Source organism: Semicossyphus pulcher, unplaced genomic scaffold (assembly GCF_022749685.1).
Source record: "Semicossyphus pulcher isolate SPU_LCO1_2020_fin unplaced genomic scaffold, fSemPul1.0.p SCAF_1, whole genome shotgun sequence".
NCBI classification, from domain to species: Eukaryota; Metazoa; Chordata; class Actinopteri; order Labriformes; family Labridae; genus Semicossyphus; species Semicossyphus pulcher.
In genome coordinates, this window is record NW_027211603.1 from 3,521,788 (window position 1) to 3,536,849 (window position 15,062).

Here is a 15,062-nt window from a genome sequence, read left to right on the forward strand (position 1 = left end):
AAGCAAATGCGACCATCAGTGAGAAGATTGACTGACTATTTCTATGTAGTTATTCTTATTCTCTGGTGGGGTAAAGTAAACAAAGGCTCTCCTGGAGACAAAGTTTCTCAGTGAGCAGTACATCAGCCAGTTTAAGGAATAAAAGCTGATATGAATGATAGAGTGTTGGTATACTGTAGCAGATACTACTTATACCACTTTCCCACCAAAATTATCATGTTGACGCAGGTTTTTCAGACCTGGGAAGCCCCGCTAGTATACTGCTTTCGGTCTCTTTTCTGCTGCATTACTGTCTGACGTCAGAAACGCGCCCGAAACAGGGTTAGTAAACAGGGATTACTCATTCAGTCTATTGGTGTGTGTGTGTGTGTGTGTGTCTTCCTTGTGTGTGTACCATGTTTGTACAGAGTGAAAAAATTGAATTTCCCCTTGGGGATTAAAAAATATCTCTTCTTCTCTTCTTATCAAACTCGGCGCTGACAAATTTGAAATCATGTTCGAGCGATGCTCGGACAGAGACGGGCGTAATTTGTAGCTGATATGACGAGGAGTTGCAGAAGTTACCGACGGAGCATAGCATCACACCAGAAAGGGGGCGGAGATTAGTGTGTTGACCTGTGTTTTGTGTTCCCATCATTGCTGAACAGAGCCGAGGCAATAACCCCGGGTCTACTGCAGAGTCATTTGACCCGAGTCCGAATGCCGATTGTAACCTTTCCCATTAAGCAAAAAAGCTGGGTGTTAGCGGGTGTTAGTGGGTTTTTTGACCAGTGGGAAAGCGGCTTTACATAGCAACTTACAGATACATTACCTCATCGCTATGCATCCTGCAAACAGCTGTATTAAAAAAAAGAAATATCATGTTAAAACAAAGTTGTTAACTACCTTGTTAAAACCACACACTAACGAGATCAAGATCTTTATGACACCAGGCGTACTGTTTCTGTCCACAGGGAGCCAAAATTCAGACAAAATTAAAGTCTCAAGATATTTTAACCAGTAAGTCATGCTTCGAATCATCAAACTTCCAAACTTTATTTTGTGAATATCCAATCCGCTCACACACATTTATGGTTGCAACTTATTTTAGGGGTGAGTTAGGGTCAAGTGTAGATGCACACTTTTCCACACACTGTTGCTCCACACACCTACATTCACTCTCTTTCTGTCTCATTCTCCCAAACACACAGAACTAGTGAGGCATTGTCAGTGTGATTGGGCGTTAGTGTGTGTTTTTGCTTACCAACACTATGGTCTAATGTGTTGTGTTGCTGCCTTGTTGTGGCTTTGTGTGCTGTTGACCCGTCTATATTTAGAACGAAAGGAATCAAGTATCTAACAAACAGCCTGTACGTGTGTGTGTGTGTGGGGGGTTGTAGGAGTGTCTGTGTCTACTTGTGTTTGTACATATCCAATGTGTAACAAATGAGCTACAACAGTCACATTGTTTCCTCCGCTGTCCCTCCTGTCTTGTGATCACAGTCTGATGTTAGGAGGTCACGCTGTATCCAGCACAGGGTCAAAGTTAAACCTAAAGTGCATCTGCTGCTCTGAGGCATCTGGGTCATGTTATTGGGATATGTGACAAATATATTATTATATAAATTATGGAGTTTCAGTAGTTAGGCAGCCTTATGTTCCACAGGGAACAAAGAAGATTAAGTAAGTAAGTAAGTTTTTGTTGCAGTTTCTGGCTTTTTTAGGCAGATGATGAGGAGAAACTGTTTGCCATTGATTTGAATCCTGTTTTATTTCTGTATTAATTAATTCATTTGTTTAGTCAATATTCCTGACATCTGTTTTGTTAACATGTTCATGCAATGTGTAGTATCTTGGTTTGTCAAGAGGGCTTATTTTCTTCTATTAATACACATATTACCTGGAACTTATTAAAAACCCTGCTTCCCAGAATGGGGCTGACCAACCCTCAGAGAACAAGGGTGAACTTGTTGCATTCAGCTGTGTTTTGTACACGTAGGTGGACAGTGTTGTATCAAGAGGTATCACTGAGCAAGAGGTTTTACATAAAAATAGAATGAGTCACACCCCTGACTCAATAATCAAATGGTGCCTTGTCTTGTGCCCTGGCTCTAGACCAGTGGTATCAAACTCAGTCACAAAGGTCTAGAGCACACGTGTCAAACTGTGCTTAAGACCTTATGACTGGGGGGACGTTATATTTGTGTTTCATAGCCAGAAAATGGTGACGGATAAGAAAGGAAGACAAAGAAAACTTTTCAGGTCCGGAAAGTTTGTATGTCATCTGCAAAGCACTTTAAAATGTCAGAGCGTCCTCTGTTTTTGCTTAGATTTAGTTTCTTTTGAAGTTCTTCCCAAATAAATAACATAATGCCAGATATGAGTAACTGCAGATGACTAAATAGATAACATTGTAGCCTCTACTGTCAGTTAGATTACAGGGTGAGATCAATAGAGTGTATTGTAGTGTAAATGCACAGTGACCTGCTGACCTCTCCATCCGTCTGTCTGCGTTAAAGAAAGTACAACAGAAACAAAACGTAGACAAAGCAGCCAGGTTGTGGAGCAAACGTGGGCAGTGTGACGTAAGAGTGACAGAGGGAGAATTATTCTCTGAGAGGCCGGGCCGTATTTACAGCAGCACCCTTGTCTTGGTGCCAGAGCGGGTGTCAGAGGGCAGAGCCAGGCCAGGGTGGCACAGAGTTCAGCAGCAGACATTGTTCGCATCAGCAAAATGCTGTGTCAGCCCCCAAACAAATGACTTTCTGTCTGAGGTTTTAGCGTTTGCAAATGTCTGACTTTCTGTTTCACCATTTCTTCTCAATGATGCTGATGTGATTCATCACTTCCCAGCATGCCCCTTTCCCCCTGTCTGGCATGAAAGAAAAGAACGTCCTAACATGCTCTGTCTCATTGAATACCTCGCATGGCTTTCTCTCTCTATGGTTTATTGCCTGGCGTACGAGACACTTGCATCCATTTTTTTTACTTAGCATGTGTATTAGCTCTTTTTTTATTCACATTTTTAAAATATGGCAGGTTCAGATGTATCATGGAGCTGACTAAAGTACCAGGCCCATCTCCACATCCTTTCTGTCAGATGGGAAGCAGAGGTGGCTGAATTCAACAGAGCAACACCTAGTTCCTGTAAAGCTCACGCTGATGAAACAATGAGTGAAAGAAAGTGTCGGAGAAATATAAACAGTGTTTCTAGTGTTTCTCTCATATGTTACTTTAGTGACTTCTCCTTTCCTCATTTCTCCTCCCCTCCCTTTTACTCCAGTTGGATGAGGTAAGCACTTTCCCTTGAGGCCCGGGTTGGGAGCCACAGGCTGGGAAAACGCTCTCTGGCTTTTTCTAATGTGTGAATATGATCATCAATGAAGAGTTTAATAGCTTCTCCATTTGTGACTTGGTGTGTTGTTTTGTTATTGTACATTTCTTGCCATTTATTCATCCAGAATTAGTCGGTTTCTTAATAGCAAAGTTCTATCTGTCTGTGCCTTGCTGGGTAGAATGTGGTACATTTGTGTTATAGGAAGTCCAGTGTTTCTCCTAGAAGTTGACCTTTGACCTATGATGGATGCCTCTACAGTGACCCCTCTTTGATCTGGGAGAGATGTTTCAAGTTTGTTCAGTGAGAGAGGAACTGCTCCAAGGCTTGACCTTTTAAGCTTAGTGCGAGAGGTCAACAAGCCTGAAGAAGCTTCCTGACTGCGAGGTGTTACGTTTTCAGGCCTTTTTTTCAGCCTTTCTCTTCTGATTTAGTTTAAAAGTATTTATCAGGGAAGAAAGTACTAACGTTTGGCTTACACAGAATACCATTGATCACAATAACTACTGTATTTCTGCTGTTTCTGTCCAACCGTTACAGTGCTCTCCTGTGAGATTGAACCTTACCACCAGTTTTATTGCAGGACAGAGGCTGTCCCGAAAAGGCTCATTTGTCCAGTGTCATGTTATTTTTAAGGTAAATCACCACTGACTGTATTAGCTGAGAGGAGTGGTCCTGTTTCTAGACATTTCTTAAAAGTATATTTTGGTCACAACGCTGGTTTGCAAGCTAAAGGTGGCTGTGAGCAAACTACAAATTAAATATACCAAAATTAACCTTGTGCTTGAAAAGTTTCCTTCAGCTTATACAATTAACTACAATAATAAGAGGTAATAATTAGAGGCTAAAGTGTGGTATCTTTAAAAAAAAAAAAAAAGAAGAAGAAGAAATCATTTTTAAATGGACAAAATCTCATTACAGTTGATTTTTTGAATATTCATTAAAAACACAAAATACATATTGGTTTAATGTAATGTCTTTTAATACATAAAAAGCTTTACATCAGTTGTAGACAGGATTAATAATGTGTTAATACTTAAAATATTTGTAATGGTTCTGTGATGAAGAAATACTTCACACACATTTTCTATAAACAAGTAGTACTGTAAAGTTTTGCCATATATTGCTTAAGATATTGTAGTTCTAGTTGGTTATTATATCTGTTGCAACAGTAATGATGAGTCTGGCCTTCGTATGATCTCCCTGCAACTTGTGGTTGTAAACAACCTTTTTCATAGACTGCTGAAAATTATTTCAAAGGATTTCTGTGTTACATTTTCTCATCTTCCAGTCATTCACAAATACATAAAGTGTTAATCACGGAACAATTCCTGTCCTCGGATGGACCAAGGCTTGCCTCATTCAGAGGAATGAAGGATTACATCATTTCTGGAGCAGAGTGGAGTAACTCTCTGGCTCCACTCACACGCCTCACCCCATCCCTCACCCCCTCCCACCCTTCCATTTATTTTCTCCTCTTCTCCCTTAAACTTGTTTCTACCTCAGTTTCCCCCCTCCTCTGTCTTTATGCTGCATGTCTGTCAGTTTAAGCAGTCAGCTGAACTTTTGTTCACTCTGTCCTGTTCCATCATGTCACCCATTGACATTAGCTGACATGGATAAGTTCTTTAATTTTAAAAACAATCCCCTTGTATTTTCATTACAAACTTCTGAACTTAAAATGAGTTGATAAAGTTTTCAGTTGCCGGTATGAAGCCTGAAACTATAGGTTTTTGTGGGATATGATTGATATGAAAAAGTTTCCTTACCAGGATACGCACATGCTGCTGACTATTCTGTGACCAGAAAGGCACAGGATTGTATGTATAAATGGGTCTGCAATACTCTCAGTTCATGCCGTGAGTCGGCTCAAGCCTGAATTATTTAATCCTTCAGCCCTTGTCATCTTTCACAGGATGCAATGAATGTGAACCTTGTGTGGAAGGCTTCAGGGGTCTGTGGTCTTCCATCTGGCCACTCAGAGCTGCAGCTGCCCACTCGACAGGGCAGAAAGAGCTGTACATCAACACAAAGTAGACTGTGACATTGGGATATCTTTGGACAGAAGGGCTAGCAGATGTATTTTCTAGTTTCACCTCATGTCAGATTTAGAGACAAGATCTTTAGGGTTAAGTATGACCCATCTAGCAAGCAGGAAGTGAATCTGGCCTGTGTCCTGTCTCTATTTGTGTGGCTGTCCAATGCTGTGGGCCTGACCCATTGGTATCTATAGCGCTAGTCCAAGATGATAGGAATGGGCTCCTAAAGGCCTACTGACTCTGACAACAATAAAGCTCTGTGACCTCCAGGTTATGTATAGAGCTGTACAGCCAGCGCCAGCAGAGCAGAACTGATCAGAGCAAAGAGCTAAATAGAAGGATGACAGGGCAGCAGGCCTGACATCATCCCTGTGTCGTCTATTTTTAACTGTACATGTGTTCACTAATCCATCTGTTCATCTATCAATTACACTCTCCTTAGCTTTCAGCCTTACTATTACGCAGCAGCATCCTCACACGAGCTGAAATTTTAGGTTGTTTGTCTTACCTAATGAGACACTTACATTTGAATTCATACAGTCATACACTCTTGAGTTTAATGGTACGTTATTGGTGGGCTGAACCTGACTCAGAATTTTGGCGGTCAAAACTGTTTTTCTAGTCTTTACATTTATTCAACTATTTGTTACTTTTTTCCACTCCTGTATCAGCCTACATTAGCCTCTTGTTTTACCTTTTAAGGTGAACATTATGAGAGTTTTCCATAAGTGTCTGCTGTCAGCTGTTCATTAAAAATTTCCAGCCCAATACTTCTTAAATATGTCTAGTCATGTCACCATCTTTTAACAAATAAACCATTTAACCGGATGAAGGATTTTAGTCAGCTTATGAGCTGACGTAAGCGATAGGGCTGTGACAGTAATCGCATGACCAAAATACCATGGTTATGTGATGCCAACCGCGGGATGGACCTAGTGACATCACCTATAGCTTGCCTCCCTAAAATTCCAGGTTTGATAAATTCACTGAAACTCAAATAAAATGTTTAAACGTCATAAAATAAAGGTCCAATATTACCAGTGAAGCACCGTGTTTTTCCCTTCACTCACACGCCACATATCACATTTATAAGTCGATGTGGCAGCACGGAGAGAACAGTAGGAACTGAATGCTGTCAGGTTTGAAGTTTCAAGACACCTCGGCTCGCAGCCCCCAAGCCCTGTAGAAAAGCATCAAAGAGACACTGATTTTTAACATGAAACTGCAATTATCTGTGTTTTTATGGGTTTTAATCACCGGTTCTGTTTGTTTAAAAGAGGTGGAGACATCTGGTGATAAACACCTCTGCTTGTGAATGATAAAGGGTCATTTTCAGCCTGCCATGCTGTTTCTTCTGCATTGCTCTGTGTAAAATGAAACTGATGTCACTGATGATGGACTGATGTTTTGAAACACTGATTTTTAGGGGGCAGCCATTGTTATTGGTTTGTAATGCTATGGTGTTTTGTCTCTACCTACAGGGGTCATCAGCCAGTGGCAGGGTGAGTCCAAGGAGCGGGTCATCTCTCTTGTCCTTACCCATCTCCCCCTGCTTAAACCCGGCAATGTTGAAGCCAAGGGCGAGTACATGCGCTTGCTGCCACGCATCCTGGCCCACACCATCGAGCATGGTCATCACCTGGAGGAGTCTCGCCAGCTCCTTTCCTATGCCCTCATCCATCCTGCAACCTCCCTGGAGGACCGCGCTGCGCTGGCACTTTGGCTCAACCACCTGGAGGAGAGGGCTGCTGCCCGAGGAGACTCACTGGAAAGGCCTCCTCCATCCGGGCAGCACCACCATCATCACCACCAGACCACTCCTCCATCCACCCTCAGCTCATCAGGATCTTCCTCCTCCACTAACACATCTTCATCAGGCAATCTCTACTCACTACACCACCAGCGCTACGGCTCAGATGACCGCCTAAACGGGTGGCAGAGCTCCAGGGATTCGGGGCTGGGCGGAGGCTGGCATCAGCAGCAGCAGGGCTGTGAGAACGGGCACCTCCTTCTCTACCCGTCATCCTCTGTGCCAGCAACTATCAACACTGTTGGAACTGGAAACACTAGTAAGTGAAGGCATCTTCTTTAATACTGCAGTTCAGTAGAATAAACACAGAGAGAGGAGGATCCTCTGCATCAGTTTATGACAAGAGACATGAAAGTATTCCAATTTCAAACTCAAACTAGTGAAGATTTATGGCTGTGTTATAAGATCTTCCTAGGGATGCACGATATCAGATTTTTTGCCGATACGCCGATATTTTCCCACCCTTTTTGGAGTGCTAATTTTGATACCGATATATTAGGCACATGTTTTTTTTCTACCTAATTGCAGAGAACATCAAGCCTCCCCTGTAGTGGAATTGATATCATGCCTACTCTTATTGTAGTAGCCCACTGACAGATGCAGAAATAACATAATACAGAGCTTTTTAAAATGTACACATTCATTGTTTTATCGGCAGAAAATATTGGCAGAAAAATGACATATCTGCTGATGCCGATAACGTGCTGATAATATCGTGCATCCCTAGATCTTCCCACCTTTAAGATTCTTTTGTTACAGGTTTAAGCCAATCATTAATATCAACATGCATATTATTGCCAAAGTGATTTTATTATTTTACATTTCATCGTCACCATTTATTTATTTGTTTTCATTTTTCATTGGTATGCAGACATTTTTTTTCCCGTGAAATAGTGCTGATTATTTTGTCTGTCTTTTCAAAAGCCTGAATCCAATAGTACAAACCCTTTAACTATTTTTGTATTTTACTTAAATAATTTCTTTGATTACCTTTGTTATGTAGATATGAGGTGGGTGCAACATTTTTACCCACTCTGGCTCGTGTATTCTTAACTAAAGTTCAAAACCTCTCCAGCACCTGAAAACACCTCAGTTATTACAGCCACTTACTGTGGGCTGGCCAGATGATGAGATGGTACTCAGGGGTCTCACTCACGTGGCAAACGACTCAAACAGACAGCTTCAGTCATCAGAACAAATACAATACAGATCTGTATAAACATCTTTTTTTGCCCTATTGATAAAACTTGATCAATTTATTTTGGTTAAAGTTGTGCTTATAATTTTTGTATAATGAAACATAGCACAGAAACATGTATAGCATTTGGCAGCACACGAAAGGTAATCTGTAATTCATTAAAGACACTCTAAGTACACTCCAACCAACCAAACACACTAAATACACTCAGAAGAAACTTAATGGACTCAACACAGTAAACACTCGTTGGTCAGACCGACAGCACTCTGAACAACCCACACAGCAGCTACAGAGGCTGTTTGAGGTGGAAGACAACACACAGAGAGGGCAGGGCTGTTGAAATTGAACATAACTATGGTCAGAGCAGGATATTTCCAGACAAGAATGCAAAGGCCCTGTGTTTTTTCAAGGAGATGAAAGAAACAGCTGAGGGTTTATAAATAAGGACACATTTAAAGCCCTGCTCACTGCTCCAAGAAAGATCCTCTTGTATTTTTGACTCCAGCAGCTTCAGTCCCACACAAAAGACCGCAGGATTTCACAACTGATAAACTACAGTTACCCCAGACACCGGCACAGGGTTGTGGACACACGCACAGATGCTTTTCTTAACTAGTGAAACTCAGTAGAAGTGTTGCATACACAACAACAAAGGTGTTTACAGTTATAAGTAGGCCTATGCAAATCAGGGGCAGGTGATAACATATGTTTTGCCATTGCCTTTAGCATCAAATCTTGGTATTTATTTTATTCATATAGTATAGTAAACATTTTGATCAGAGAATATGCAACACTTACTAAAATAATAACTCACTGCTTAGTTTCCACCACCCCCCCCTCCTCCCTACACACTATGTTTATCTGGTCATGATGATGATAACAAGAGTATAATTGTCCGACCACATCAACCTGTGTGCTACTGATACCACATCCTGTTGACCCCCCCACCCATACTCCCAGCCTTGGTCCAAGCCGCAGCAGCACATACCACCCGTCCTTTCCCTTGTAAGGCAGCCTTTGTGGGAGACTGTATTTAGGGAAAATGGCTAATATTTAGGGACTGGAACTTGTAATGTTAGCTGGGCACCTATTTTAAACGGGGCCCATGAAGTCCTATACATAGCGCCAACAGTAAGAGGACCGCATATAGGAGGAGGAGGAGAGAGACTGGAGTATTGGTGGCAGCTTTCCCCGTCAGAGCGGCGACTCAAAAAGCTCTTTGGCGCTCCACCTTTTCATTCTGTTTACCTCCTTCAGCAGGAGAAATCTGTGTTGTTAAAACCGCTTCCATTCGGTTCAACATAGTAGATTTTCAGTTGTAACAGTTACCTCTGTTTGACCCCCTAGTTCTCCATCATTTATTCATCCAGAGAAGCAGAGATTTTTAAACATTAAAGAGAAATAAGGAGAGAAAAGAGGATGGAGACAGAAAGATGAAAGATCATAAAGATTGCGTGGCACTGGACTTCTGTCTTTGATATATTTACAGGGTAAAAACATTTTTTTGATCAATGACAGTTCTACCTCATTTGGGGGGCTTCTATTGGCACATAGCTTCAAGGTTGAGCCTCTAACCACCAAGCAAGGGAAGGAGAGAATCTAAATAGAAAAATACAATAAAAATGTATGTAAAGTAAAAATCTTAGTTCTGAAGATTTAACATGTAAGTTTCATTGTTTTCTTGCTTGGCTGCGCAGGTAAAACTGAATAAATTGACTGCTGAGCTTTTTTTGTAACCATATATCTAAGAATATCAAAACACTGTCCGTTAGGGGGGTTTAGTTTATTAAATGTTTGATGTCTACAGTTGCAGATTCAGCCTCCTCCTTTCAGCTGTTTCTGGTTCACTTGCAAAACAAAATCTTGGTTACAATTTCACATTTGACAAGAATCGCTGCAAAGATCTAATGTACGTCATGGACAAAGCGTGAAGCCGGGGCGGTGTGTGTTTTTAAACAGCGTTCAGCGTTGCGGAAGCAGAACGTGCACGATGTGTGAACAAACAGCACGTACTTCAAATACACACACACGACGCTATTCCACCCTGCCAACTTTGCAGTTTATACTGACGCCGTTTCGCCTCTGTTTTGCGTCTCTGTTACAACCTCCGATGCCCGCTCAGAGGCGGAACAACTTCGCCCCACCACTACGCCTCCGTGCATTCTACATAGAAGATGGAATGTAACATAGGTGTTATAATCCGGTGTAAAAAGTTCTAGTGTTACTATAAGCAGTTGATATGATGTGTTAAGAAACAGTAAAATAAACTTGTGTTGTTTCTTTTTAAACACAGACTGGCAAAATTACATTTAAAAACTCCCAGGTCATGCCCCATCTAATAACCTGCACCTCCTTGTTTTGCCTCGCTGTTGTCTTGCAGTCCTGACGAGTGGTGGCAGCCAGCAGCACAGTCCCCTCAAGCGTTCAGTGTCCCTCACGCCTCCCATGAGCGGCCCCAGCAACCAGCCTTTAGGCCACGTCTGGCTGTCCCAGGAGGACCTACGGACCGCTAGAGGCCCAGCCCCAGACCACGCACCTCTCTCGCCCCAGAGTAGCATCGCCTCCTCGGGTAGTGGAGGCAGTGAGCACCTGGAAGAGGCTGTTTTAGGAGGAGGTTCAGGCCTGCATCGGAGCTCCTTCCATGAGGACGGCAGTGGCATGAGGGGTTAGTAAAAAAAAAAGACAGTGTGTGCTTTGTAAGCAAGTTAAGTGTTGCGTATTAACACATCTTCCTAATATCTTATTGTCAAGGACTGTTTGTATTCAGATGTTGACGTTCACACTCGTGTAGGTGATTCTCCCTATGAAAGTGAAAGTCACTGATAATCACGATTATTCTAATCAATATTGAGATCACGATTATTTATTCATTTTAAGGTAAACTTTTTTTTTATTGCACTTCACATTTAAATACACAGAGCAACGATTTCAGTTCCATTTTGTGCTACATTCCAGCTCATGTACAGATTTTGCATCAAACTAAGACTTAAGATTAGGTTCTTTGCCTGAATTTGCTGCATCTTCTAGAGGCAAAATATCAATAAAATTGTACCAAAAAACGGATTGCATTGGAAATGTCAGTGTGTCTTTGGGAGTTAGATGGATAGGGTGTCGCCCTGTGCAGCGTTGCTGTTATGGATGTCTGACTTGGATGTGGAATAGCGACGTTATCCCTCTTGGCCTTCATACACTCATCATGCTGCACTTTGTCCTGTTTTTTCAGCTGCTTGAACAAGTTACTTGTGTTGCTTTGCGGCGCAGACACAGGTTTCATTCACTCTTAGCATATTATTTTTTCTTTTTTAATGTTACTTGGCCTGAACCCGACAAACCTCCAAATAATCGATGACGATCCTTTTCGGGGGACCCGCTCTTTGTCTTCTGTTCACATTTGACTTTAGTTTTTCACGACCGTCTCTGTGGTTTACTCTTCCTGTACAACGTTACTGTTATGGATGTCTGACTTGACACTTACACTCATCATGCTGCCCTTTGTGCTGTTTTTTCAGCTGCTTGAACAAGTTAGTTGTGTTGCTTTGCGGCGCAGACACATAAGAAGCTAAATCGTCGTCGCAGCCTGCTGATACGTGATTGGTCAATATTACTCGGACTACAAGCGTAGTTCTAACAGAACACTTGCCTTCACGGTTATCCACGTCCCTGCCTACAGATTCTACATTTCTATGTTCTATGATTCTACATTTCTACATTTCTATGTAGAATCTGTAAATAGAGATTACCCTAACCCTAACCCAAAATCTTGATTGGGATTAATATTCAATTAGTTGTGCAGCTCTACTGACACAGACACTTGCTGGTGAAATGAGCAAGTGCAGCAGGTTCAATCAAACTGGTGTTCACAACAGAGAGCGCTGGATTTGGTGACTTTTTAAAAATCTCTTTAACAAGCCTTTTTAACAAGCCTTTTTACCAGACACTGTGTAGCTCCCTTTGCTTTAAGAGACTACCCTTTACTACTTTACAACTTTTACAAAGTAGAGGCTACGAGTCGTCTACTTAACCATTATCTAGTGGTAATTGTACCAAGTTATTACAATACAAAGGCAGACAGGTTACAGGTGACCAGTGTTCACATTATTTCATGTTAATATTTTAAGATTTAGTATCACATATTGTGTTAACACTATTGAATAGGCAGTAAAGTGGAATTGCAGGGTTTTATTATTGTACATTGTGTGGTGATGTTCTGTCACGTGTGTAAAGGAATCTCTATGAGACCTGATTGTTAGTGGGGAGAGAGACATGACCGCTTCAGTGGAGTGACTTATGTGACCTGCTGTGTCTGCTGTATGTGCCTTACACGTATTCAGCTAGAGGCTTTTATAAGTTGTTGATCCAGTCAGAGCAGTTTGGGGAAGCCACTACTGACCTGAGTGACCTAACTCTAAGGCTATCACTGACTGCACTGAAGTTAAACCTCTCATGTAGAATCCATCTTTCTTCTCTTTTAAAAAGAATTTTCATGTTGTCATCCAGATAAGAGGAAAGCAAAGCAAACATTCCTCATGGACAGCCTGAAGACAACATTCTTTGAACTTAACTTAACAAAAAATGTGGAAACATTTTTCTCTTAAGTGTCAGGTGGTGGAATAGGGTAGGTAGTAGGTTTATAACGCTGTCCATTATCTGACCAAAACTTCTGGTCTTATTGTAGACCAAGGGTCTAATTTTGCTCATAGATTAGTCTCGTGCAAGTTTGACCGTTTCACTAAATTAAAGACTGACTCATTTTAAGCCAAAAGAATTAGACACCTTACCCCCAGGCTAACTCGGCTCTAAGACCCATGTTACCATGGTAACAATCAGTGACACCTGCTGACTAGTAGCAGCACATTTTTTAACATCTTTGATGGTCCTTCCAACGGTTGGATTAACACTGTTTACTATTACTGCATTTTTTTTCCATATCAGTTTTTTTTGTTGTTAAACTCTTCGCTGAATTTTCCATGTAAAATGCCCAATCGGCAAACATTTTCTGCTGGGGTCAACGGACCTGAGCGGTTACATGCGGGTACACAGTCAGCCATTTTTGTTGTTTTGAAAAACATCTTAATTTACCCACAATTCAATGCATCATAGTCCTTCTTAAGATAGTCAAGAACTAAACTGCTTTGTGAAACGGATGAAGTCTGACTATTTGTTATGTGTAAGCCATAGTCAAAGTCTATCTTTGTGAAACCATCCCTAGCCCTCAGCTGAAATGAGGAAAAATTAGGAAAAATAGGAAGAGAGAGAGAAGATCTTCGTGCTCCAACTACTTCCTTGTTGCACAGTCAAGTCTGTTAATTCTCAGAACTTCTGCAAGTGTTTCAAAGTAAAGCCTCACAAAATATGCAGATGAATATAGAACAGCAAATTAATAAATGCTTGAAATGTCTGTAAAACAGCATTTAAATAGAAGAAACAAATTAATTGTGTTAATTTGCTCCTTCCTGAGTTGCACAATGTAGACTCCTGCAGTTTTAAACTTGTAAGCAAGGCAGCAACTAAGCAAGCACCAGGCTTTCCTCTTACATGCAAATTGAAACAAAGACGACTCAGCAACTAGTAAACACTCTCAGCAGTTTGAATGAGGAGAACAGATGAGCTGAGCATTAGTAAGCACTGAAGTATTTCCAGTAAGCTATGTCTAACGAAACATGTGATCACTAAGAATTTGCTTAGTTCTGAAACAAATATCCTGAATATGCCTGTTGCTTGCCCCACAGATGTTCCTGCGTGGCTGAAGAGTCTCCGCCTCCATAAGTACGCTGCTCTCTTCTCCACAATGACCTACGATGAGATGATGTCTCTCACTGAAGAGCAGCTAGAGGCACAGGTTTATACACAAACACACACACACATTTATAGACAGTTACTTTTGATTTAATACAGTAGAAGAACTTCACATGGAAGTGTTGTTACAGTTACTTTCTATTGTATCCACTGATGAAAAGTGACTAAACTGATTAAGTCAACATTATTAAACACACACAGCATATATCTTATTTTATGCTTGATAATACTTAGGTGATGATGACAGGTCAGATAGTTCTTATACGTACATAGATACATACATGCACACACACATACGTAAAGGGCAGGAGATCAGTAAGAACAGAAACAGTACTTTGTAGTAGTATCAAATAAAAAATATATACTGTATATCTGTGAATAGTATTTAACAACAGTTTTAATCAGTCTTAGTTTGAGAGTAAATGTAATTATGTAACTAAAAGCTTTTCCCAGCTCAAATTAAAAAGATTTCAAGTCGGAATAAATTGGTGCAAGACCAATTTAGCGAGTGTTGTGCTTGTAATTAAAGACGTTGAGGAGTCTATTCTGAAAGAGAGGATGCAGCTAAAATTAACACTGCTCACCGGGAAGCTGAACACTTCCTCCAGGTGTTGCTAACCCTTTCTCTGTCTGACCCAACATAATGCACAGCTACAGTAAGACGTGCTGAACTCCTACAACAGGACAAAGAGATGTCCTGTGAGACAATGGATGCAATATGCTGCAATATAATATACTGGCCTGATCTGGAAATATCTGGATTGTCAGTATCAGTTCTTCCTGAGACATGTTGGAGGCTGTATTAGCATTAACTGAAATGAATTTGCGAGAAAGAGTTTTAGCCCTTTTGCCCTTCACACCCTCAGTTTGTACACTGCACATCTGTGTCTCTCAGATAAATGTTGT

General features: G+C 41.1%; 1 protein-coding gene across 1 annotated transcript in view; it reads left to right on the top strand.

Moving 5' to 3' along the window:
- The window catches only part of samd4a (sterile alpha motif domain containing 4A), a 50,004-nt gene that overhangs the window by 17,664 nt on the left and 17,278 nt on the right, over window positions 1–15,062 (top strand). The window contains exons 3-5 of the mRNA XM_069655527.1: window positions 6,834–7,421; window positions 10,741–11,025; window positions 14,090–14,199. Of these exons, the coding sequence (XP_069511628.1) occupies window positions 6,834–7,421; window positions 10,741–11,025; window positions 14,090–14,199 (983 nt within the window). The remainder of the gene's footprint in view (window positions 1–6,833; window positions 7,422–10,740; window positions 11,026–14,089; window positions 14,200–15,062) is intronic.